General features: G+C 33.6%; 1 protein-coding gene across 3 annotated transcripts in view; it reads right to left on the reverse strand.

Annotated features, from left to right (window-relative positions):
* LOC129218032 (uncharacterized) overlaps positions 1 to 24831 on the reverse strand; it is a 184492-nt gene that overhangs the window by 79843 nt on the left and 79818 nt on the right. For all 3 annotated transcript variants that reach the window (XM_054852211.1, XM_054852212.1, XM_054852213.1), the window contains 5 exons: positions 22228 to 22275; positions 22076 to 22147; positions 15787 to 15887; positions 8017 to 8086; positions 7744 to 7912 (listed from right to left, as the gene is read on the reverse strand). In XM_054852211.1, the coding sequence (XP_054708186.1) occupies positions 7744 to 7912; positions 8017 to 8086; positions 15787 to 15887; positions 22076 to 22147; positions 22228 to 22275 (460 nt within the window). The remainder of the gene's footprint in view (positions 1 to 7743; positions 7913 to 8016; positions 8087 to 15786; positions 15888 to 22075; positions 22148 to 22227; positions 22276 to 24831) is intronic.

The following is a 24831-nucleotide window of genomic DNA, read 5'->3' on the forward strand; positions in this document are numbered from 1 at the left end:
TGCAGTCAATGTGCAAAGGGACAAACATTTCTCACAGTATGCATAGGTATGACTACTATTTACTCAATGAATATTTAATCAAAGCATTTGATTCATCGATAGAATAAGAAGCATGCTCTCTTTATTTAATTTTAGAATAGATTATCAAAATAAATGGTTAACTGTAGAAAAATTATCCTTTTATTTGTCAAAATTCAAATATAGAGGCATGAACTCTTCTCATTTTAAATTAAAGAGGCAGATTTTCTAATAGTCGATCTAAAATGGAGGGTTCAAAAACAGGCCAATTTTAATTTTGCTTTAGTTTTTGTGTTGATTTCTTCAAATAATTTTAAAAGACATCTATTTTTTCTCTTCCTCCAAAACATTTTTTCGACATCTATAAAAATGCCAAACAAGAGTCCTAAAAACACAAACAGGTATTTTTTTTTTTTTGAAGGGAAGTCCTGCACCTCAGTGTGTATATGTATCAGCGTATGTGTTTTGGTAAATAATTGACAGAATTTTGGCTAATAACCATATGTGCATATAAAGTTTACTTAAAGATCGGGAAATGCATAGTTGCCAAATAAGGAAATCTCAATTTGTAAAAACATATGCTGTTTTGATAATAAATATGCAAATTAAGTTTTACATATTCTACTTACAACATGTAACATATCTGCATGTTCAATACCAAAAAAAAATTTGTTTTTTACGTTTTATTGCTCGTTAGGAGTGTACCTATTTTGGCTACAATGCAATATACGAGGGTTATTTTTTTTCAAGGCCGGATCGATCGAGAAATGAAGAACACAAAGACAATGGAAACTTTTATTTGGAATACGCACATACATCTTCCAACTACTTCTCGACATAGTCACCACTCCAATTAAGACATTTGTCACAGCGTGGTACCAATTTTTCGATACCCTCGTCATAGAAGGCAGCCGCCCAAGTTTTCAACCATTTCTGCAGCCAATTCTGCACACTGACCAGCAGCTCCGCGTCGGAGCCAAATGTCTGTTCTCCTAGCCAGCGCTTCCTGAGACCAAAGAGATGGTAATCGGAAGACATGCCAAGTCTGGGCTGTATGGAGTATGGTCAAATGCTGTCCAGCGAAACTGTTGCAAGAGATTTTTTGGTTAAAGCAGCAGTGTTCGGGCGCTCATTGTCATGCAGAAGGACAATGCCTGATGACAACCTTCCACTATGTTTGTTCTGAATTGCCCTTCCTTCAGCCTTCAAAAATCGAATTACAGCACGCACTTCACACTTGCAGGGAAATGCAATTGGCTGAGGCATGTTTCCTTGTTCACTGCGTGCTCCGAAATAACCACAGCAACCTGATGCACTGCACAATCTTACTTCAGAGACTGAGCAACAATTCTACTCACAGCATAATCGGCTTGCCTTTCTGGTTTTCATTCCGTGATCGATCGGACCTAGAAAAAAAAAATAACCCTCGAACATACCCTAGTGAAAATTGGTTTCATATGTACACAGATGGTTCTGCTGAAGGTGCCAATTTAAAAATGCTGGAGCATGTTCAAGTGTTCAGGTTTCAGTAATAGCTGTCCTGTTGTTTGTGCAGGATTGTGACAATTTTGATGGAAGGACAGCTGCTATGTTATTCACAACCGATAAATTAAAAAAGTCCTGAATGCAATCTTGCGCTTCATATCAATTGGCTATTTTGTCATTTACAAGTTCCAAGCATAATGAAAATGCACATGTCCGCTTTTGTAGAATGAAAATGTTTGAACTTAAAAAAACTAGAGAAAGTCTAGTCCTCCAATGGATTCTGAGTCATTGTGACATTTTGGAAATGAGTAGGCTGATCAACTGGCTAAGGCTGGATCTCTTATGACTCAACCTGATTCTCTTCTGCCTCTGCGAACAAACAAATTGATTATTAAAAAAAAAAAAAAAAAAACTAAAAAGTAACAGAATATCTGCATATAGTGATACAGCTGTGTGTAAAGTGGAATATTTTACTCAGTAAAAGGTTTAAAAAAAATCAGTGCTTTGCCTCAGTCTGTTGGAGTGGCGTGTTTTTGTCTGATCACTGAGCAAAACTATTTGCAGAAACACCTGCATGACATTGGTGAGAAGGATTCATCCTGGTATTTTCTGTGTCGCCACCATGAGATAGACAGTGATAATTTCAGGAGCTGTCCCATGATTTTAAAGTTTTTAAATAACAGCTCAAAGCACACTAAATTCACCCACATTTTATACTTCTCCATATGATTGGGACACTCATCAACTAATGGCAGAGATGCAGTAGACAGGCATAGAATAAAAAAAAAGTTTTATTGCTCTACAGTAAAACCTCCTCAACTCAGAACTGCCTAATATGAAATATTGCTTTATGTGAAATACTTGTTTGCTCGGTCCCATTGGTCAACAATCACTCAATAATTCATTCATTAGGATGAAATTTAGTTAAGATGAAATAGCTATTATGGTCAGGTGAATTTCGCATTAACAAGGTATGATTACATTTGTTTATTGTTATAACTATTTTTACAATTACCAGAAATAACATTACCCTTGCCGTTGCTCAAAAAAAAAAAAAAAAAAAAAAAAAAAAAAAATTTTTGAGCTACTATCATAATGAAGTGACCATACAAATTTGTGCTAATAACTTTAAAGTTAGTATTTTATGTAAAAAATTTGTAATACCATAAATTTTGAGTTAAAAAGTATTATTAAAATAGAAAATAACATGTGTTGATTTAATCAGGCAGCATAGATTAAAGTAACTTCCAAATTTAAAAATAATAGAAATATTCACAGGATCTCAAGTACAGCATGCCATTTTTGGTGAAGCACATGCTAATGTCCGGCGAAAAGCAAGTACAGTATAACCGTGATTTAACGATTGTCAGGGGACTGGAAAAAGTTGCTCATAAATCAAGGGTATTGTTAAATCGAGGAGCATAGACATTCAATGCAGTCAAACCTGAGTCAGAGAAATGTATCATTAAATTGAGGAAATCGTTAAATTGGGTATCATTAAATCAAAGTCATAATGTATTTGATTTATGAAATATTGATTTCTATTATATTAAAATTTCATTTGCTATTTTATTCCATTATTAGATGGTTTAATAAAACAAAAATTAAAAATAATCGCTTTTAATTATAAAATTTTGGCAGTCGCTAACACTGAATGCAACTTTTGGTGCATTGTTTTTCTGGTTTTTGGAGTAGGTGGCGTAATTGTGGGTTGAAAATAACACTTTTGGAGTATGAAAGACACAAAAATTCATTTTTGGTGTAGATGTCCCATCCTGAAATTTTTGAATGGGTTTGGCAAAAACGAGCACGTAAGTCCTCAGCAAAAAAACAGAAAATAGGAAGGGGTAAAAATAATTTTCAATACGAAGTTATCAATGTCTAAGCAGTTGAATGAAATAAGTAGATAAAATGGGCAAGAGTAAGGAAAATGGATGCAATCGGATTTGGAATTGTGTAATAAATCAGAATTGGTGTGCAAAAGCATAAGAACAGCTAAAATGTGTACATTTTATGCCAAATGCATAAAAATTGGATGATATAGGAATGGGGAAATGGCACGCATGTTAATAAATCATTTAATTAGCTGTATGAGTACACTTGTACTCTGGATGTGATATAACTTTATTATTATATGTGTGAATGCTGTAAAGAGGTTACCATACGCCTTCTTCATATAATCATAACTTTACTTGTACAAAGAGTAATAAAAAAAACAATACTGCAAATACTTGCAATCATGGACGCCTAGTTTAAAAAAATAATCTAGAGCTTCAATTCTTCCTTATTGCCTGTGATATGAGCTGATCTTTCCCGCCCCCTTATTATCTTCACAATCATCTTTCCTGCGGAAAATACATAGTACCATAAAATGGTACAACTTTGTGCCAAGGGGGCAACAATGTGCTACTGTTGCCGTGGTGATGATTTTCTCTCTAGTGGCCTGTTTTTCGAACTTACGAGCTCCAAAAAAAGTCACCAGGTAGTGTAACCATTTAGGTAGTTAAAGACGCTTCATCAGAGATTGCTATTGTTTTTGTATGCCTTAGATAATTTAGTCGCTCTTAGTGTGTTATTCGACTCACTCGTGAAAGAGCCAAAAGTCTCCTATGGGCAGACCACTTATACTGTTTTCCAAGATCTGGTAAGTTCATATTTGCTTTACTAATTTGTCCGTTATGAATTAAGCCATTTGTTGACTTAAAATGTTTCGTAGTTTTCACAAGCTCTCAACATTTATTGAAAATGGGAATATTGGGGCACAACAATGGGCCACCTATTTTTCACGGTTTTTAGTGGCTTGGAGCTTCATTTTATTCCCTGAAGGGATGCCTTCATCGTATTTTGTGTTACTTATTGTAAATAATGGCAAGAAAAGACAGAAGAAGGCTTCTGGGTCGCCCTATCGCCCGTACTCATGAGCCTGTACTAGGAGTTTTTGAAGAAGGTGCTGACTGAAAGCCGAACCAAATATAAACTGAGAAAATTTTTAAAAAATATTTATTTTGATGATATTTGGAATAAGAAATTTGATTTCGTATTTTAGTTTTCAAAAACATTTTTTGATCTCTCTTAAAATGTCAGACTGATGTATTTTCTGAAACCTTTGTACAGGTACTAGCCTTTAGTTGGTGAGATTTTTCAAGCTTTCAAGTGTTTCTACGTCAAAACCTATGCAGATAATAAAGAACATTAATTACGTTTACCATGTTAAACTTTATTAGTCACTCAAAACGACACGTACTGATTAAGTCTTAAAAAATTGAAAAAAAAGAAGGAAAATGATGGAATAAAATTTTTTTTTATACAGTTTCAAGCAGAGGACAACATGTAGTCCAGACAACAACAGGCCAGATCAAGGTTTCACTGTGTTTTCGAGGTTAAAATGAGGTGGCCTATAGTTGTACCTGGTAGGGGTACAATTATGGGCCCAAGGGGAAAATATTCCCCTTCCTCTTCTATTCAACTTAGATTTTTTATTATAAATTAGTTTATTTTAATTTTATTTTTAAAAATATATGATATTATGTAAAAAACCAAACCCATTTCTTTAGCAGGGGTTAAAATGACCCCTGCCGTATTTATAGGTATACAAAAACTGCCGTAACTCTTGTGTTAAATTCATATTTTTTGATAGTTATAAGAAATGTCAATAGAGTTTGACACTTTCAGATTAAAAGAATTTTGATGTTTTTGTTAGCAACAGGTATTTAAAACTTGAAGGAAAATGCTATATTGCTGTGTAAGACAGAATGTTTAGAATAACTACAATAAAAATTAATGCTGCTCATAAATCAGTATGTTTGTACAATTTGTCAACAATAATTTCATTTTTAAAGTGAATATGAAAAATAAATAAATAATAAAATCGTAATAATAAGTTTTCAACAAAAAAAAAGTACAATAAAAAGCATTTTTAAGAAATAGTTTTGAAAAATATTGGAGGGGGGTGGGTTTGAATCCTAAAAATCCTCTCCCTAAAATATGGCCTTGGTTTACGTATAACCATGACAATGTAAAAAACAAAGGATAAATTTGCCTGGGACAGTTCACACATATAATGAAAAAAGTATTACATATAGAACATGAGTCTACTGCATAGTTAATTGAATGCCCTTTGCAGGTCTTCAAGTAAGCATTATACTCATATGGCCATTAGTCAAAGTTCTATCAATTGTATTTTAAAATTCATATCATGTACAGTAAAACCTGTAAAGTTGACCACCTTTGTAAATTGACCACCTGTCTATGTTGACCGCGTTTGTCAGGAACGGAATTAGTCCTGTCTCATATAATAAATGAAAACCTCTGTAACTTGACCACCTCCCTATCTTGACCACTAATGTATGCCACATTTGGTTTGAAGTATTGTAAAAAACCCTTTGTAAGTTGACCACTTGGTTAATTTTTTTAAACTTTCTTTACAAAATTATTTTATTACATTATTTATTTATTTATAATTATTATTATTATTACTCTGATAGCTTTCCAAAAATGTTTTTAATGCTTTGAAGAGAGACTAGCATTTTACTAACTAACCAGCAGAATAAAGCTTATGCTGCTCTTTATTCTCCAAACTTGTTTTTCATTTGTTGTTCTATTTGAGATAGCTTTTTGTACTCTGTTCAATAAAAATAAGGTGTCAGTAAAAAAGTTCAAAGTCTTTTCTTTTAGTTCCAATATGTTGTGGCAATACAGGAATTGTGCTAAAAGAGCAGGCCAGGATCTATACATTTTGGGCCCCCTGCAACAAAATATGTAGGGGCCCTCCTTAGTGGCCAGCAGTGTCTATTTGTAAAGTAAATAAGTTTTAGTGCTATTTTTTTTTCTGTTTTTTCTTCAATTTCTAGGACCGTTAGCCCTTTTAAGGACGCGGGCCCCTTGCTCTGCGGGTACGCAGATGTGGGCCTGCTAATGAGTAAAGTTACATGTTTCTGGTGCAAAGGATTAAGAGATAGGACATTTTAATTTTGCCTTTATGAACTGGGAGAGTCGTTCTTATTGCTCTTTGTGCTATAAATTGTACAAAAAAGGCTTGAAAAAGAAAGTTAGTTGAACTTGAGATTAATAAAAAGTATGAAATATTATATTAAAATTAATTGAAAATGGAAAAAGCCAGAGAAAATTAGCCGGCACATATGGAATTTCTAAAACTAGTGTCTAATATAATTAAAAACAAGGAAAAAAATAACAAAATTATTTGAATAATATTTTTAATTATTGTTTCACTTTCAATAATGTTAAACAATGAAAGTGAGTTGAACAGAAAAAATAAGAGTGAATTACTCAAAAAATGAAAACATGGTGCTAGAAATAAGAAAAAAAAAACATTACCGTCCTTTATAAGTTGACCACCTGTCTAGGTTGACCACCAAAGTACTGCACTGCTAGTGGTCAACTTACACATGTTTCACTGTATTTTGAATTACCCCTGTCAAGTTGCATACTGACTCTCAATGCACAGAGATAAAGGATTGCCCAAAACACTTTTGTTTCTTTAGGTACAAAAATAGCTATTATTTTTCAGCACAAAGGGCAAACTATGCAACCAATGAAGCTACTGAAGTAAACAAAAAATAGCACCCAAGAGAAGCATTTGTGCTCGACAGCAGGAAATCAAAAATACTGTATTTTTAAGAGCAATTTTTTTGAATTACAGTCGAAATGTCATTTAACTGCTTGACTTTTGCTGATAATGAAAAAAAAGTCTTTAAAATGATGTCCAGTTTATGATATTTAATGAAATATTAAGAAAGATAAGGAGTGCTCAGAAAGAATGTTTTTTTGGTAAAAGAAACATCTTTGAGAAAATGATAATCCATGATAATGTGTTTAAACATGTTGAAATAAACATCTTCTTTCTGATTTAAATACAACACAAATGTGGTTCAAAACTCAGGAATGAATTAAAATTATAAATTGATGAAAATTTGGATGTGAATTCAGCTGAGGAAAATAAAAGGAGGAAATTTAAAACAACATTTCCCAGCCTATGTGGGATCAATGGTTTAAAATATTTTATAAATAACATAAATTGAAAAATGTTATTTGTGTTAAAAAATATTACAATTACTGTTGATAAGGAAATTACTAATACAGAATTTTACTCTTCCAAATCATGGAGAGAATCATGCTGTATTACATAACTTGTGCAAAGAATTTAGTATAGTATTACTGACTAATAAGAGAAATCATGATCATTCATGCAGCAAGATGCACATAAAAAGACAAAACAGTTACCTTTTGACAAAGTCTTTTTCACGCTTTCTCTTTCGTACATACTCCATAAGGGATCTTCCATTTTTAAAATAGTGCTCAGGAAGTTTGTGATTCTTCAAAAAATCGTTTATTTCAGATCTCATGAATATTCTGTCACAATAATATCTTATAAAAGGCAAATGAACATCATCTAAATGTGGTGAAATACAATAAAATAAAAACTAATGAATAATAATTATTTCCAGATTTTTTTCTACAGACAAAAAAAGAGAGAGAGAGAATTATACATTTTACCTGCAGCTGTGTTAAAATCTGAAATACTTGTCAAGTGCTGAATGATATTTTCTGCTCTTGGATCAAATTCCTTCAAACAAAAGGTGATAACATTAGCAATTTATGTCACATTCTCTATATACACATATACATAATGTAGCCAGTGGCATAGCTTCACTTTCTGCTGCCCGGGGCAGTTTCTCAATTTGCCGCCCTTTGGTAGAGAAACAGTCAAAAGTATTTTAAGTAAAAATAAGAACTTAATTTAGAAGAAAAATAAATACTATCTTTCCACATTTTTCTTGCTAAAAACGAAAAGTTGCGGGCCCCACCGAAAATTTCCATAAGTTAATTCAAAAATCAGTTTTAGGCAAATTTTTAGTAAGGCTAATAGAAAAGAGGTTGGGGCTCCCTCCGAAATTTTTTTTTTTTAAATTAAAGTCAGTTTTCGGCTTGTTTTGGTGACATTAGGGGGTTGGGGTCTCTCAAGGAAATTTTCCGAAATCGAAGTGTTAAAAAAAGCAATTTTAGGCTATCTTTGGACATGTTAAGAGAACGGTGAGGGTTTGGGGGTACTGTCCGGGAAGTTTTCCGACAATACTGGGGGAAAAAACAACTTTAGGTTGTCTTTAGTGTTGAAAGAGTTTCGCTTAACTGCAACAAAGACTGGATTTTCTTCCTGAAATATTTTCAACTTTGAAATCAATTTTAGGTTATCTTTGATCAGGTTAAGAGAACAGGGAACGTTCTGGGGCCCTCTTTGGAAATTTTTCGGTACCGAAGATTAAAAAACACAATTGTGGAATATCGAATGTCTCCGAAAATGTTGGGAAGTCTGATAGCTCTCCAGTTTCTCCTGCAAACTTTTAAAAATGACATCCTAAAAACGAGACAAAAGGCGCTATTTGACAACGATATGAGAAAGAGGTCAAAGTGGGGCTTCCAGCGCAAAATCTTTCTGGAAACTGATGTTCATTTTATACTCTTTATCATTGAGAAAAAAAGGCTTCGCAGGCATCCCTCAGAAATTTCTAAAAACAAAATTTAGAGCCATCTATGATGATGTTATAATATTGCAAAGGCACTTGGGACCCATTCCTTAGAATTTTTCTGAACTTGAAGGTTTAAAAACCCAACTTTGAGCTATTTTTGGCAACGTTGGATGAGATAGGGATTTTTGAGATCTCCCTGTTCGAAGTTAGGGGTCCTAAACACACATTTTAGGATATCTTTGATCACGTTACAAGAAGGATTTGGGTTTGAGAAAAGGATAAGGTTCAGCTGCTCTTCACAGAAAACTTTTGACATTGATTGAGGCTCTAAAATTGTAATTTTATGCTGTCTTCGGTTTGTATATGAGAAGAAGGTTGGAATTATTTCGCCTAAAAGGACATTTTAAAACGATCTTTGGCAACGTTAGACAGCAAATTGGAGGAGGGGTGTTTGAAAATGAAGTCACAAAAAACGCTGTTGAATGAATGAAATGAAGGAGAGGTGGGCTCAGCAGAGCCAAGCACTGCGACCAGAGGTCTATTGTACTAAACCCCAAACAAAAATCTTAAAAAAGACCAGTAGTTGTAGCAAAGATTAGCAGGCACTTAATGGGAATATCATAGATTTCCCAAGGATCAAGTAAGTGGCGGCCAAGGTGTTCAAACCTATAGGCAGAAAAGGTATCACAATCACACAGAATATGTGCAACAGTTTCCTCATGAAAGCGACAGCCTCTACAAATTGGGTCATCAGACACGCCCATAATAGTAAGATGCCGCTTCAAGGTACAGTGACCAGTAAGGAGGCCAATAGCTCTTCTGACGCTGTTGCGGTTCAGACTTAAGAGCTCCTTTGCCCTAATACTAGGGCAACCTCTATTAAGTTCTTTCGCCTGCCGCTGTCCATCAAGGTTGCGCCAGTTATTATACTGTTTTTTACCAAAAATATCAAAAACAGCAGTTCTAATAAGATTTTTCGAAATCCCAATTGCTGGCTCAGGGCCAACAAAAGGGATATCAGAACCATTCCGAGCAAGATAGTCGGCCTTTTCAATTTCCCTGCACTCCAGAGTGTCCAGGTACCCAGCAAAGGGTAACCTTGTTCAGCTTTGCAAGATTGCAGAGCAAATTATAGCACTCCCAAACGATGTGGGATGTCATAACAACCTTCTTGAGTGCGTTTAAGGCAGCCTGACTATCAGAGCATATATGAACACAACGGTCTCTATAGCCACGACGCAGGCAAATATCACAACACACCAGGATAGCATAAATTTCAGTCTGAAAAACAGAAGTAAACTTGCCCAGAGGACAGGAATATTCAATACCATCACTGGGACAAAAAGCCCCAGCTCCAGCCCTTTCATTCATCTTAGAACCATCGGTGTACCAGAGAGTGCAATCTTTACCATCAGATAAGGTAACATCCCTCCAGTCACTCCTAGAAGGAAAGTTAACCTGATGTGGCTTATCAAAAGCATACTCGCCAAGCATGTAGTCATTTGGCAGGCCAGAAAGAGGATGAGTAAGTACATCCTCATCAAAGTACTTCCAGGAAAGGTAACAAGAGTAGGCTTTCCATTGATTTGAGCGTTTAAGCCTCTCCATACACAAGAAAGCTTCAGCTTCAATCCACATATGGAGCGGACATAAATCTAAAAGTAGTTCTAGCGCAGCAGTAGGCGTTGTCCTAATACAGCCAGTCATGGCTATGCAGACTAACCTCTGCAGCTTGTTAAGCTCATTTTTAGCAATTTCAAGTTTAGTTCTTGACCACCAGACAATAGAGCCAACGTAATGATGGGACAGATAACCATCTTGTAGATCCAATCAATAACCCTGGGGCTGAGTCCCCAGGTTCTACCAATAGCTCTCTTGCAAGATCAAAGGACTTGATTAGCCTTTGCCAAACAGTGGGTGAAGTGTTTCTTCCAGTTCACCTTGGAGTCAAAATAGATCCCAAGATACTTGACCTCGTCAGCGCAGCTGAGAGTTTGTCCGAAAAAAGTAATATTACTCACCTGGATTGCTCTTTTACATGTAAAAGCAACCATAGTGGTCTTAAGAGGATTTACAGCAAGACCCTCAGAATGACACCATCTTTCCACACATTTTAAACCATGTGATAGGATTGAGGAGACAGTGTCTAAGAACTTGCCTATGGCCACAATGACCACATCATCAGCATAGTCACAGCAAAAAAGGCCAGAAGAAGTAATGCTTTCAAGCAGCGAATCTACAACAAGACACCAAAGGATAGGTGAAAGAACACCACCCTGTGGACATCCAGCATTTGCGTGAACAGTTAAATCGACACCACTAAGAGAGGCATTGACAAACCTATACCGTAACAGATTTTCAATCCAATTAACAATAGTTACATCAATACCCCTACTGGCAAGGGCTCTCAAGATAGTAGTAACAGGGACTCTATCAAAGGCACCTTCAATATCAAGGAAGACAGCCAGAGCTAACTCCTTGTCCTTATAAGACTTCTCCAAAATAAAGGAGAGACTATATAAGGCAGTTTCAGTAGACCTGCCAGGCTGATAAGCATGCTAAGAAGGAGAGAGAAGGGAGACTTTCAGCACTGTTTCCCTAATATGTCTCTCAACCAACTTCTCCAAAGCCTTCAATAAAAAGGAGGTGAGACTAATAGGTCTAAAAGACTTAGCCTCATAGTAGTTATCTTTTCCAACTTTTGGTATAAAGATAACCTTGGTATGCCTCCAAGCAGTTGGAACGTGCTCGAAAGCAATACAAGCTCTAAAAATCCTACAGAGTACAGGGGCAAGAACCTCAATACCCTTCTGAAAAAGGGCAGGAACGATGCCATTCATACCAGGAGTCTTGAAAGGCTTAAATGAGTTAATTGCCCAAAGAACCCTTTCATAAGTGACAATGCTTCTAGCACAGTCCCATTTGCGCTTTGTACACCATCTTACAGGTAATGTGGCTGAAGGGAGTGGGCCATCTATAACATTTGAACCAGGAAAGTGGACCTTTAGCATCTCTGCTAGGGTATCACCTCCAGATTCAGTGAAGCTACCGTCAGTGCGCTTCAGTGTATTTAGGTCGCAATTCCTGTCTCTGGTCATGAATTTTGTTATTCTGGCCATAGCAGGAACATCCTTAATATAACGCTGTTACTTAGGCTTTGTTTGACCAAGAAAAGAGATAAAATACGGATAAGTGGCTTTACTCCAAATTTTTTTCAAAATTAAAGTCCTAAAATGCATTTTGAGTTTGGTGACATTAGGCAGGAGCTTAGAGTTTGGCGCCCTGCCCTGGAAATTTTCCAAATTTAAAGATCTAGAAAAGCAATTTTAGGATCTCTTTGGTCTCATCAAAGGAGGTTATGACTTCCTTTTAGGTCCGTGCTTGGGCACCTCCCTTAATGTTGACAAACTCAGAAGTTGCCGCCCAGGACAAGAGCATGGCTCACCCCCTTCCCTTTCCTAAATGCGATACTGCTATATTACTGAATATGGATGGTTCTTTTTTTCACTAATACAGGGAGATAAGATAAAGAGGCCCTATAGCTTGGATTAACTATACCGATTCATGAGAAGGAAAAGGTCTGCATCGAAAATCATTACTTTCCCTGTAAATGTGAAATACTTACTTAGACATCAATTCTCTAATTAAATAAGCTTCGCTTAAATGAATGACTCAATTTGAAATTCACTGTTTAAAGGAATTTTGATGATATAAAGCAGTAATATTAGCAGCAGTTATTATTTGAGTTGTGAATAAGTACTTTTATAAAATAAGCATAAAAATTCTGTCTTAATAAACATTTTGTAATCAGTGACCGATTAAAGCAATTGCTGAAACAGACTTTTTCTTTGCCTCCAGTAATTGATCAAAAGCATGATCTTCTTATTGGGAAAATACATTGAATTTTTTCATAGCGTAAGTGCGAAATTGCCGCCCCAACAAAGTGCCGCTCAGGGCGGATGACCCCCTCCGCCCCACCTTAGCTACACCACTGGCTGTAGCAAAACTGTAAGGGGGGATAGACATTGACAAAACAAACATCTTTCATCATGCAACGTGGGGTGGGAAAGCAAACTGCAAGCTGCAAGAGAGAGCTATCTTCGTAAAAAATGGAGAATACAATAAAGACCAAGAACAATGAAGATAAAGAACCTTCATTTACAACAAATGCTCAAATGAGCGACCACCAGCTTCAATACTGTATAGTCTGGACAGCTGGAGATGGTAAGTGTGTAACTTTTTGTCATGCACCACAAGCCATACTATCATATGGTAGATCCCTTGCTCCCCAGCTACTGATCGCAGGCTTCATTCAGGCTGTTTGTCCGCTGCCTCCAGGATTGTCTGTACTTCATTTATCGTTCTCTTGGTCCGTGGTCAACCTGTATCTTGTCTTTTGTAGCAAAATGAAAGCCTCCAAGATCTGCCTGTGTGAACATTAAAATGTTTTCCAATCAGGTAGCGCCCTGTCCGGGAAACGCATCTAGTAAAGTTATAGATCCTCTCTAATGTTGCAATTTGCAAGCCCATACAGAAAGAGAATATCTGCCTTCAATGAATTTGAATAGTGCGAGCATCTCTGGCGAGGAATAGCGTTTGAATGATGGGCTCTGTGAAAGACCGATAATTTATCTACTTCAGACAACTCTTGTGGTCCACTATTTGCTTTCCAACCCCACATGGTACGGTGAAAGTTGTTTGGTTTGGCAAGGCCTATCACCCTTTATAGTAAATCTGTTTACCAACATTCCACTCAATGAACTAGAATTTACAGTTACTGAACTTTTTAAAACTGTCAATACTTCACTCAATATTAATAAGGATTTTTTTTTCTCAAACTTTTTAAATTTTGCATCTTTAACACCTTTTTCAAAAATGGCAATTCTGGCTTTCAACAAATTAATGGTATTGCTACGGGTGCTAACTTTAGTTCTACCCTAGCTAACCTTTTTCTTTTATTTTATGAAAGAAAATTTTCTATTGTTAATCCTAGTACTACACCTTCTTGTTGCAGATATATTGATGATTTATTATGTATCAACTACTCCACCTTTACTGAACTCTAGACTAGTTCAAATAGTAAAACTTTCAACTTCCTTGACATTAAAATTAATACTGACTTCAACTGTAAAACCACTACTTATGATAAAAGACGCAAATTTCAATTCAAAGCCAACTGTCCGCAAAGTTTTTCTTCTTGCCTCAGTAAAAAAGTTTTTATTGGCATCATTGTTTCGCAAGCCATCAGAATTAAACGAATCCGCAACACGGTTACAGCATTCAACCATGAAATTAATCTACTTAAAAATAAACTACTTGAAAACCATATTTCCCAAATAATCTCGTATATAATATTTTCTCTAGCATAGCCTTTAACCAACACTTTGCTTCACTGTAACCGTCTTACTTGTCACATGTATGATTTTTCTGGAGGAAACCAAATGTTTGGACTCCAGTTGATGTTTTTTGATTGAAGTTTTTCGGTCGACCTGGAATGCCTTAGGAACTTTTATGGATGACACATTCATTTATTTATTTTTTTATTCATTGCATTGGACGTGTTTTAATTTTTATCGACTGGCACGGCAGTGGCAGTGATAGACATGGATTTAGATTTGCACCCGTACCCATAGGTAAGACTTGATTTTTGCTGGCGGTACGGTGGAGGGTCATTATTGATAGCCTTGGCTTCTAATGTCCGAGACGAAACCCCAGTGCTTAGTTTTAGGTCCTAATTCCAAAAATCTGCATTCATTTTTCACATGTGGCACATTTTGCGCAATGTAATCATGGATGTTGATTTTTTCGGAACTAGACATCCTATTATTAGATTTGGTATAAAATTTTTTGGTCTTTCAACCATAGGATGAAGTTTCCACTGCTGAAGAGTACTGACTTCATCTCAATCATTTATCTATGTTGTAACCTTGTCTGTTTATTGTTCTATTGATGTTTATATTTACCTGGCTTATTTGTTTGGTTGCTTTGCGCATCTTTGGGCTTGTGGTTCATGGTATACTAATTTTTTTCCTCTTTAATATGTTTTCAATATATATGTATATATATATATATATTGGGACAATTGCTACGGATGGATCACAAAGGACTATGTAGCACATAAAAAGTATTTGTGATTTTATATATATATATATACATCAATAAAACAATAAGCAGACAAGGCTACAATAAAGATAAATGAACAAAGATTAAGCCAGAACTCTTCAGCAGTGCAAACTTCATCCTATGGTCAAAAGATCAAAAAATTATACTAAAACTAAATGTAGGATGTCTTGTTCTGAAAAAGCTAGCATTCAGGACTACATTGGGCTAAACTCACCACATGTGAAAAAAGAATGCAGATTTTTGGAACTGAGACCTAAAACTAGGCACTGGGGTTTCATCTCGGACATCAGAAACCAAGGCGGTTATTTAAGGTATTCTAAATTTTTGCTCTTTAATATGTTTTCAATATATATATATATATATATATATATATATATATATATATATATATATATATATATATATATATGTATATATATATATATATATATATATATATATATATATATATATATATATGTATATATATATATATATATATATATATATATATATATGATAAAATGTTAGATAGGAGTGCGAACAAGTCCCATTTTACAGATTAAATGTTCTCAAAATCATGTTGAATTAAACTAATGATTTTGAATTTTACATTTTTAAGAATACTATCATCTGCCTGTGAGTTAAAAATACAAATCTTCTCAAAGTAAATGTTCCAGATATTTATATTAAATACCTCTCTGAATTCATTTCGATAAGGATTATATCCAATTTCTTTGAATTCTCCATCTTGCATATCTGAAGAGACTGTTGTATCAGAAGTTAAAAGACTTTTGACTGTAATAAAAATTAATTTAAGTCAATAAAAAATTGCAAAGTTTTGCTTTACATAAAATTCAGTGCATCATAGATTAAGAAAACAAATCAGCAAAAAGTATATCTGAAAAGCATCAATCAAATCAAAATTTAAACCTTAAAAAACAAGTAAAATTTGCTAAAAATAAGTAGTTAGTGAAACAAAGTTAAAAGAACACTCATATTTCAATTATCCATCATAAAAAACGACACCATAAAAGAATCAAAGGGAGGGGGAATTTGATACTAAATTTGCATCAGAAGCAGTAATTTATTTATATAGGTTTTGATTCAATCTTATTTTTGCATCAGAAGCTGCTGTCAGATAAACAGGGTACTACTTTATTTGTCAACTTGAACTTTTTGTTTCTTTTCAATTTGTATTAATTTAGTTGTTATGTTTCAAAATAAATTTAAAAGTTAAATTTGCTAACTTTTTCCTGATTTCTCCTAAATACTTGAAAAACTCCTTAATACTAACTCAGGGTGGCGACAGGAACTGTGAAAAAAAGTTCCCTGATATTTCTCTGATTAAATTCACCAAATTTTCCTGATTTACGTTACCAATGATAATGGTTTCCTTTTTATGCCCTACTTGAAAACTATGGCATATAAAATAAAATGAAGTGTTTAAATCGTTTTAAGCTGTTAATTAAAATTACTTTTTAAAAGATTCTCCTTTTTTAGCAATCATAGTACAGTGAAACCTCTGTAAGTTGACCACTCATAGTGCAGTACTTAAGTTGTCAACTTACAAAGAGTTTGCTATAAGATTCTCAGCCCAAATTGGAGCATGTTAGTGGTCAAGATAGGCAGGTGAACAACTTACAAAGGTAGTCCACTTTATAGGTTTTACTGTGCATTAAATTACCTACAAGGAAATATTATAGGAAATCTAAAACAAATACTTTACTACAATAACCAGTTAACATAAGAATTCTAAGAAATTATTACAAACACTCTTTAAGAAATATCTAATCATAATAAAACTAAAAAGTTTAAAAGTTTATATGGAAATAATTTTTAACTCAATTTTCAAGCAGTATAAATACTACTGGAAGAATAACAAATAATAGTGAAAGTTTTGAAGTAATGAAGGTTTACTTACGTAAATAATAGACATATTTATGTAAAACAAAATGAAACCTTTTAACATCCAGTCATAGTGAGTTATTCTATAATCAAGAACTTAGGTTTTAATTCATGCATACAGCATTTTAACTATTAAAAAATAATAAAAATATTTAGTTACACAAGTTAACTCGATTTCAAAAGATTTCACTATTTGTCAGGGAAAAAAATCTTAGATTACTTCTGTACAAACAACATTGAAATGCAAAAAACAATCAATCAATTTCAAAACATAAATGTATATAACTTAGCTTTAAAATAAAAGAAAAAAACAAACAAAAAAACCTTTGTATTATCTGAGGCGACAGCAAATTATACGATGATGGAAAACAAAGTTGATTTTCATTTAACATTCAATTTAAGCAATTAAATTAAAAACACGATGAAGTAATACTTTTTAAGCTTTTATCTGTATTAATTTAAAAAACAAAATTTTTTTCTTGAAATTGTGATCACAGTGTGCTAATTACTTCAAGACAATGAGAAAGGCAAGGGAGGTAAGGCATTAATTATGGCTTCTTTGCCTGTAGGGGTGTTTATTTTATGTAGCATAGAACATGTGAAAAGAAAATTGGAGATATCTAAAATAAACAACTTTACAGATACAGAAGTAATCTTAAGAAGTTCATCCTGCATTTAATAAGTGAAGCTTCAATACTATGATGTTGAGAAAAAAATATGTACAAATATGTGCCAGTGCATAATTGCACCTAATTAATTTTACTTTTTTATAAACAGAAAATTGGCAGAAGATGCATAGAGAATTATGATACTTAATTTTGCAAAGCAAAAAAAAAAAAAAAAAAAATTTCTTCATTTAATCAATTCTAATTTTTTTTTTATTTTTTTGAAATTCCCTGATATTTCCCTGATTAATAAAGTTCCCTGACTTTTCCCTGATCTGTCTCCACCCTGTAATTTCAATATATTTTTTACTTTCAATACAAAAATCCAAATGATTGCTTCAATGATTTTATAACAAAGATTAAAATAAAATTTCTACACAAAATGTTGATAATCATGTAAGTACAACAGATAATACTATGAGTTAATCTGATGCATTTTTTTTCCCCAAAAGAATTTGTACTCTGTTAAAAACTTCAAATTTTAACTTTTTAAAATTCAACCATAATGTTCACTAATTTCATAAAAATGAAATGTGTTTTTTTTTTTAATTTATTGTAACTACTTATTTTTAATTCAACTTAATGTAGTAGAAAGAAAAATTAAGCATGATGTTCAGCATACAACATTTAAATGCCTACCTCTAAGCAATTGTAGAATTGTGGTAATATTTCTTTCAACTCGCACATTTTCAAAAAAATAAGCTTCATTTTATTTTATTTTGTGTTAATTTTTTAATAAAGCAGGGAGAAAAAAATACCAATAGCATTTTCATTCAAGACCTAATGCCTACAAGTTAACTATTTGAAATAAATAAATAAAGCACTACAAGGAAAACATTATGTGAAACCTATGCGAAACAGCTTTAGCTACATATGCTCAAACCATGAGAGTACTGCCATTTATATATACAGTAGAACTGAAACAAAATTTTGGTTATTCCAAACAAAATTTATTTTAAAAACTTGAAATTAAAAAAATTCCTGAAAACACTTAAATGTGAATACTAAAAATAAAAAACAGGGGCTGAAGACTTCAGTTTTTAATTTCAGCTGTTAGACAGGAGATGCCCTATAAGTTTTGCTTGCCTTCGACGAACCTCACCGGTCGACTGGTGAGTAACTGGTTGCTAACCGCAGCGTTCCTGAGAGCTACCAGTTAACTGGTTGCTTCCGATGTTGTTTTAATGAGCCTTACCGGTTGATCTACCGGTAGACCGTAACTCTAGCTGGTGATTGGTTGATGGAACCAAGTGACATTTTTGACCAATTATATGTATTTTTCACCTGCGTGTTATTCGCCTGGGTCATGTCTACGCAAGTATCCGGTGATCAACCGAAAGCGTTCGATGAAGCATTGGTTCGTGAACAACCGGTTAGTAACCACTGACGTCGTTGCTGTCATGTGATTAACCAACCAGGCACTACCGGTCGTGCTCGTCGAACGTAAGCTTTATGTATCCCTGCTTGTGCATTTTTATAAAAGGGATCTGAGAACTTTTGAAGGAAATCTTGCCATCCCATCCTAAATCTTAGCATCTGAAGAAGTATGAGTGTCAGTCAATAAATAACGAGGCAGAGGCTAAAAACACTTTATTCAACATTTTTTTGGCTGCTTCTGGCACCAATTACGCACACACTCCTTTACTTCACTGTCCAAATGAAACCGTTGTCCCTGAAGTGGCTTCTTAAGTTCTCCAAAGATGCGGGATCACATGGGGATAGATGTGGACTATAAGAGAATTGGTTTAAAATTTCCCACTTAAATTGCAATTAAAGTTCGTTTTTGCATCGGCTGTTTGTGGTGCCGTTAAATTTTCACGTGCTGCCATCCTGTTATTGTGTAACAGGATGACAACACATGAAAGTTTACCGTAACCACACGCAGCCAGTGCAAAAAAAGAACTTTTGAGGAAATTTAAGTGGGAAGTATTGAATCACACCCCGCTCTCCCTTACAGTCCAGATCTATCCCCATATGATTCTACATCTTTGGGGAACTCAAGAAGGTACTTCTGGGACAACAATTTAATTTGGGCGATGAAGTAAAGGAGTGAGTGCGTAATTGGTTCCAGCAGTAGCCAAAATACTTGTATGAGCATGGATTATGCGACTAATTTCCCAGAGGGATAAGTGTTTAAACAATTTCGGTCAGTATTTTTGAATAATGTTGAATGAAATCTGTTTTATAGCTTTTGATTGGTTATTTTTTGACTGACCTTAATACTTAACTTGTACTTAATACCAGCAGTTATTGGAAATTTATTTTCCATTAACTATATTTTAGGGCACAGAAACTAATGAGCGTTGCCTGACAAAGTTATAACATTATTTTAATTAAACTGTTTTATACTGCAAAATTTACTTTAGTTACAAAAAATTTACTATTATATTAATAAAAAGAGGAGATATATCTTCATTCTATTGATTTTGAATCAAAGTATGATTCTTTTGAGTACTTATGTTACTTAGAATTTTGTACAAAAATTTTTCTTTTTTCATTTTATCAATTTTTTGGGTGGTCGGTATTTTTTAATTAAATGATGCCAGATATGCAAACAGTCTCTCTCTCTCTCTCTCTCTCTCTCTATATATATATATATATATATATATATATATATATATACATAATATAAACATACAAAGGGCTTTTCATCAAGAGCAGCTAATGATCTCAAGAGCATTTGTTGATATGGCCACCACGGGATGTCATCATCTACCCGTGCAAATTGAAAAACCCTTAATATATATATATATTTATATATATATACACATTGGAACCTCAATAACTCAACACTCCAAGGGAAAGTGAAATCATATTGACTTAAGCGGATGTCAACTTATTGAAGTTCCATAATTTTAATGTCTAAAGAGTTTCTGTATCACTTATTTAATAATGCTTAACATTTGCATTATGAAAATTAATTTCAGTAAATGAATTTTCTTTTCTTTTCGTTTTCTGATTTTAAAACTACATCATAAAATGACTAATATTATTTGAATACCCTGTGAGAAATAAATCCATAATTTTTTGAAAAGAGGTAAAGCTTCTTGTAAGTCAGGTCTGTTAAAGATAAAAAATCCTGCTCACACTTGTTTGAAAAGCATGTCATTGTGCCTTCTTTCTGTAGAGAATTCCCCTGGGTACATTTATTACCCTTTCCAAGCCTTTTAGAACTAGCTTTAGCAGCACCGAAAGTTGTGGCTGACTTCCCAGGATAAAAGATGGAATTCTCTAAAGAGCTTTAAAGAAAAGGATTGACCGACCAAGAAACCACAGCATAAAACTTTGAGAAACAGTAACATAAAAGAATGTTGGTAGCATAAAAAATAACCACATAGAATGAGTCTTGTAAAGTAACGAGCTGGTATTCCCCCTGATGACATATCAGCCCTTGCTTCATGTACTTTATTTGGTTTTATTCCCCTTTTTTAATCTTTTCAAATTATGTATTTTTCACATTGTTTGTTTCTTGAATATTCATTTTTTCCTGGCATTATTTTCCTCTCTAAACTTTTAGTGCTATTTTTCAGATACCCCCCCCCCCACCCCCCCCCCCCCCCCACCCCAATGCAAAAGCAAAACTCTAACAAATGATGAATGCTTTAATTGAAGCTTGGGCACATTCATGAGATATGAAGAAGCATGATAGACAAGGAGGTAATAAGCTCATATGAGAAACAAATATTAATGATACTAAACTATCAATTTAAGTTTACAAAAACATTTTTTAATGAAAGTACACATTTTCATTAGTTGAGCTTTGCACTTCACTAACACAAAACATTTTTTTCTCACTTGAATTCATTTGCTTCTTGCAGCATTAGATGTGATTGACAGCATGTATAAATTAGTACCGTTTGAACGTAAAAAGGAATTTTTTGAAAACATAACGCATCACTGTTTAAGTCCTTTATTTCCATTTCATCTTTCCTTTTAGTAAAAATAAATAAAAGAAGAAATGAAATGAATCACAAGCAGCTAAAAATCTGAAATACATTTTAAATATATCATCGCCGCAAAGCGACAGTAAGATATCTCAGTGTTATTTCTGGGATTAGATATCCTACTGTTGCTCTTAAACAATGATATACAGAGTGCCAGATTTTAGGCACTTTTACTGGTTATTGTGCTTTCTTATAATATTGAAAATTAACAATTAACCTAGGAACCTTATAAATCTATACGAAAACATGTAACCTTTTCAGTACTGTGAAATGTTCTATATGAAATTAGGTAGAACTAGAAAAAGTAGGTACACATTCTTACAGGTGAAGAATTTTTTAAGCAACATTATTTATTATTAAATGTTTGTAATGAATTAAATATGACAGTGATACAGCCACCACACACACACACACACACACACACACACACACACACACATATATCATGAATAAGCAAAAAAGGTTATACCTGTATCAAAAGGTACTTTGAATTCTAAATCTAAATGGTATGGGACAAAGTCATCACCGTCTAATCCAAGCCCTGTAACAAAGAAAAATTTATAAGCAATTAGGATAAATTATAAGTTTTATAGTGATAAAAAAAGAGCAAAACATATGTACCTCCAAGAGGTCCGTTAACATACTGTTTGAGATAGTGTTCTTGTACCTCTAAAAATGAAACAGATTGTATAGTGATACAGCTAATGACAGAAATATGAACAATTTACAACTGAATTATACATGTAGGCCTGGAAGCAGAATTTTTTTAGTAGTTTGCGACCGAGATTGAAAAACCTAAACATAGTCTGCAAGGCAGGCCACAGATCAGCATTAGAGTTGCCATAACACTTATTATGAATTAGTATAAAGAAATGCTTGAAAATAAAATGCTAACTTAAAAGTTATGCATAAAATGTAGGTGAAAAAACTGTTAGATAAAACAGAAAACTGAGGCATAGGTAGTTGCAGGAGCAAGTGCTTTTGACTTCTTAGCCACTGAGAACCACTACATATATTTACCTTTATTCTGTTCATTTTTTTTTCTATTTCATTTTGAACAGTAGCTTTCTGCTTTAAATTTAAGAACTCGTGCAGAAAGCAGAGTAAATATTTTCAATTTAGAAATAGTCTGCAGACCTCCACAATAATCTGCAACGGGCATTGCTACAGCATTGCACTGTTTCAGCTACTAAGCATGAAAGAAAAATGTGATGTATTTCAGAACAATTTTTACATGTTTGTGTTTTGATTTTTCCCCCCCTAATTTATACATATCACATACCGAAAAACAAGCTAAAGTATTGAAAGGTGAACTAAAGCATTTTGAAGATATTTTCCTTTTAAAACATTAGGGGCGCATGGCATGCCTCAGTATTTGGCTGAAGTTAATTAACATATGAAAAAATTATGCATGTAATTGAACAATTATATTTCTATTATTAAATGGCTTAGCTACAGAGATGAAAAAAAATTAACTTTATTGAAATAGAAACTTCAAAAATATCCCACACACACATGATTTTCAAAGAAAGTTTTTCAGTTTCTGATTCTAAACAGCATGTCTAGTAGCTGCTGCTTAAGAGTCATTTTTTTTTGAAGCTGGACACTTTTAATAGTTGATGTTTTCAATTTTCATAAAAATTTCAGGATGTGTTAGAGGTATTATGATAAGAAAAAGTGAAGTTTCTTTTTCTCGAAAACTGATTTGTTTGTCCTTCAAGTAGGGGTCAAAGTTTAAGGTCCTGAAAAAAAAAAAGAGCTAAATACATAATTGCTTTGCTTTAAAAACAATGAGTGAACCAAGCCAATTTTTTTAAATGTGGATACTACTTGATACTAGGTACATGCTAGCATAAAGGCTTTGGTGGCTGACTCATGGCTTTGAGGGCAAAGGTCAATTGAAAATGCTACTTTTTAAACTTTTTTTGCCTTGTTTAGGCTCGGGTATCTGCTAAAGCCGTATGTAAACCTTGGAAATAAGTATATGATTAACTACTCACCACAGTATAGTACTAAGAAATACATAAAATAGCTTTCGTTTCTCTTGGCTTTAGTAGTTAAATGGTCTCAAAGTTGATGTTTTTTTAAAAATGCCCAAGTTTAGAGGTCAATAACTTTAATCGCAACAGGTCAACAACTTTAGGACACAGCAGTAATTATAGTCCAAGTGGTGTAGTTTAAGGTCCTGGTTAGAAACCCATGGCAACTAATCAACTTTTTTAATTACGAGGTCTCAAAGTTGATAATTTGAAACAAAAAGAATCAGTTTTAAGTCAATTACTCTAAAACGCCCGAGTCAATAACTTTGAGCATGAGCTGTAATGATGCTCTATGTGGTGTAGTTTTAGACTCATGTCAGAAAACCATGAGATTTAATCATCTTACTAAATTAAACGGTCTCAAAATGATGATTTCAGTATAAAAGAGCGTTTTTTCAGGATTTTATATACGTGCTACTCAAAATCTTATGAGCTTAAACTTGCATAAATACTAGAACGAAACAACAGCCTAATTTACTTTAACCCTTACAGGCATGGGTTAATAAAATTTTAGAAATATCATTAAAAAAAAAACAATGGATGGGATAAATTGGTTATCTGGACATAGATTTTACAGTCAACATTTTTTTTTAATTCACCCCCTCAAGCTGGGGGTGGTGTTTCCGTTTGTGACCACCGCCCTCCTAGAGCAGAAATTGTTTTCTGAAGTGGTTATGTTTACCTCGTATGACAATTGGAGTAATTTCAAATACTTTAAGTTCTTAAGCATTTTTACTAATTATTTCAATAATTTATGCCATTAAGAATATTTAGAACACAAAATCCAATGTTTTTACTATAAAAATTCCAAAATAAAGATGAAGTAAAATTCAAGAAGGTTCAAAAAGATTATCTAAAATAATTTAAATAAGCAACTTAAAATGCTAAAAATATTTTTGGCACATTGTTCTTGCTTTATGTGCATTCTTTTTGTGTTATAAAATAATAAATGAAAAAATATGACTGTATAATGCCATTTACAGAAAAAATAATATCAAAGCTGAGAATACAAAAAGTAAACAACTGTCTGGTAGGAAAAGCAGATCTCAAATGTGTGCAGTCATGGGCCTTCAAATTCACCTGTTCTGAGTCAAGAACCCAAAATAAATAAACAAAAGCCCATTGAAAACTGTTCTTTTGGGTCCCCCCTTCTCTGAAATGTATCAAAATATATCTTTCATCAACA

Source organism: Uloborus diversus, chromosome 3, assembly GCF_026930045.1.
Source record: "Uloborus diversus isolate 005 chromosome 3, Udiv.v.3.1, whole genome shotgun sequence".
NCBI classification, from domain to species: Eukaryota; Metazoa; Arthropoda; class Arachnida; order Araneae; family Uloboridae; genus Uloborus; species Uloborus diversus.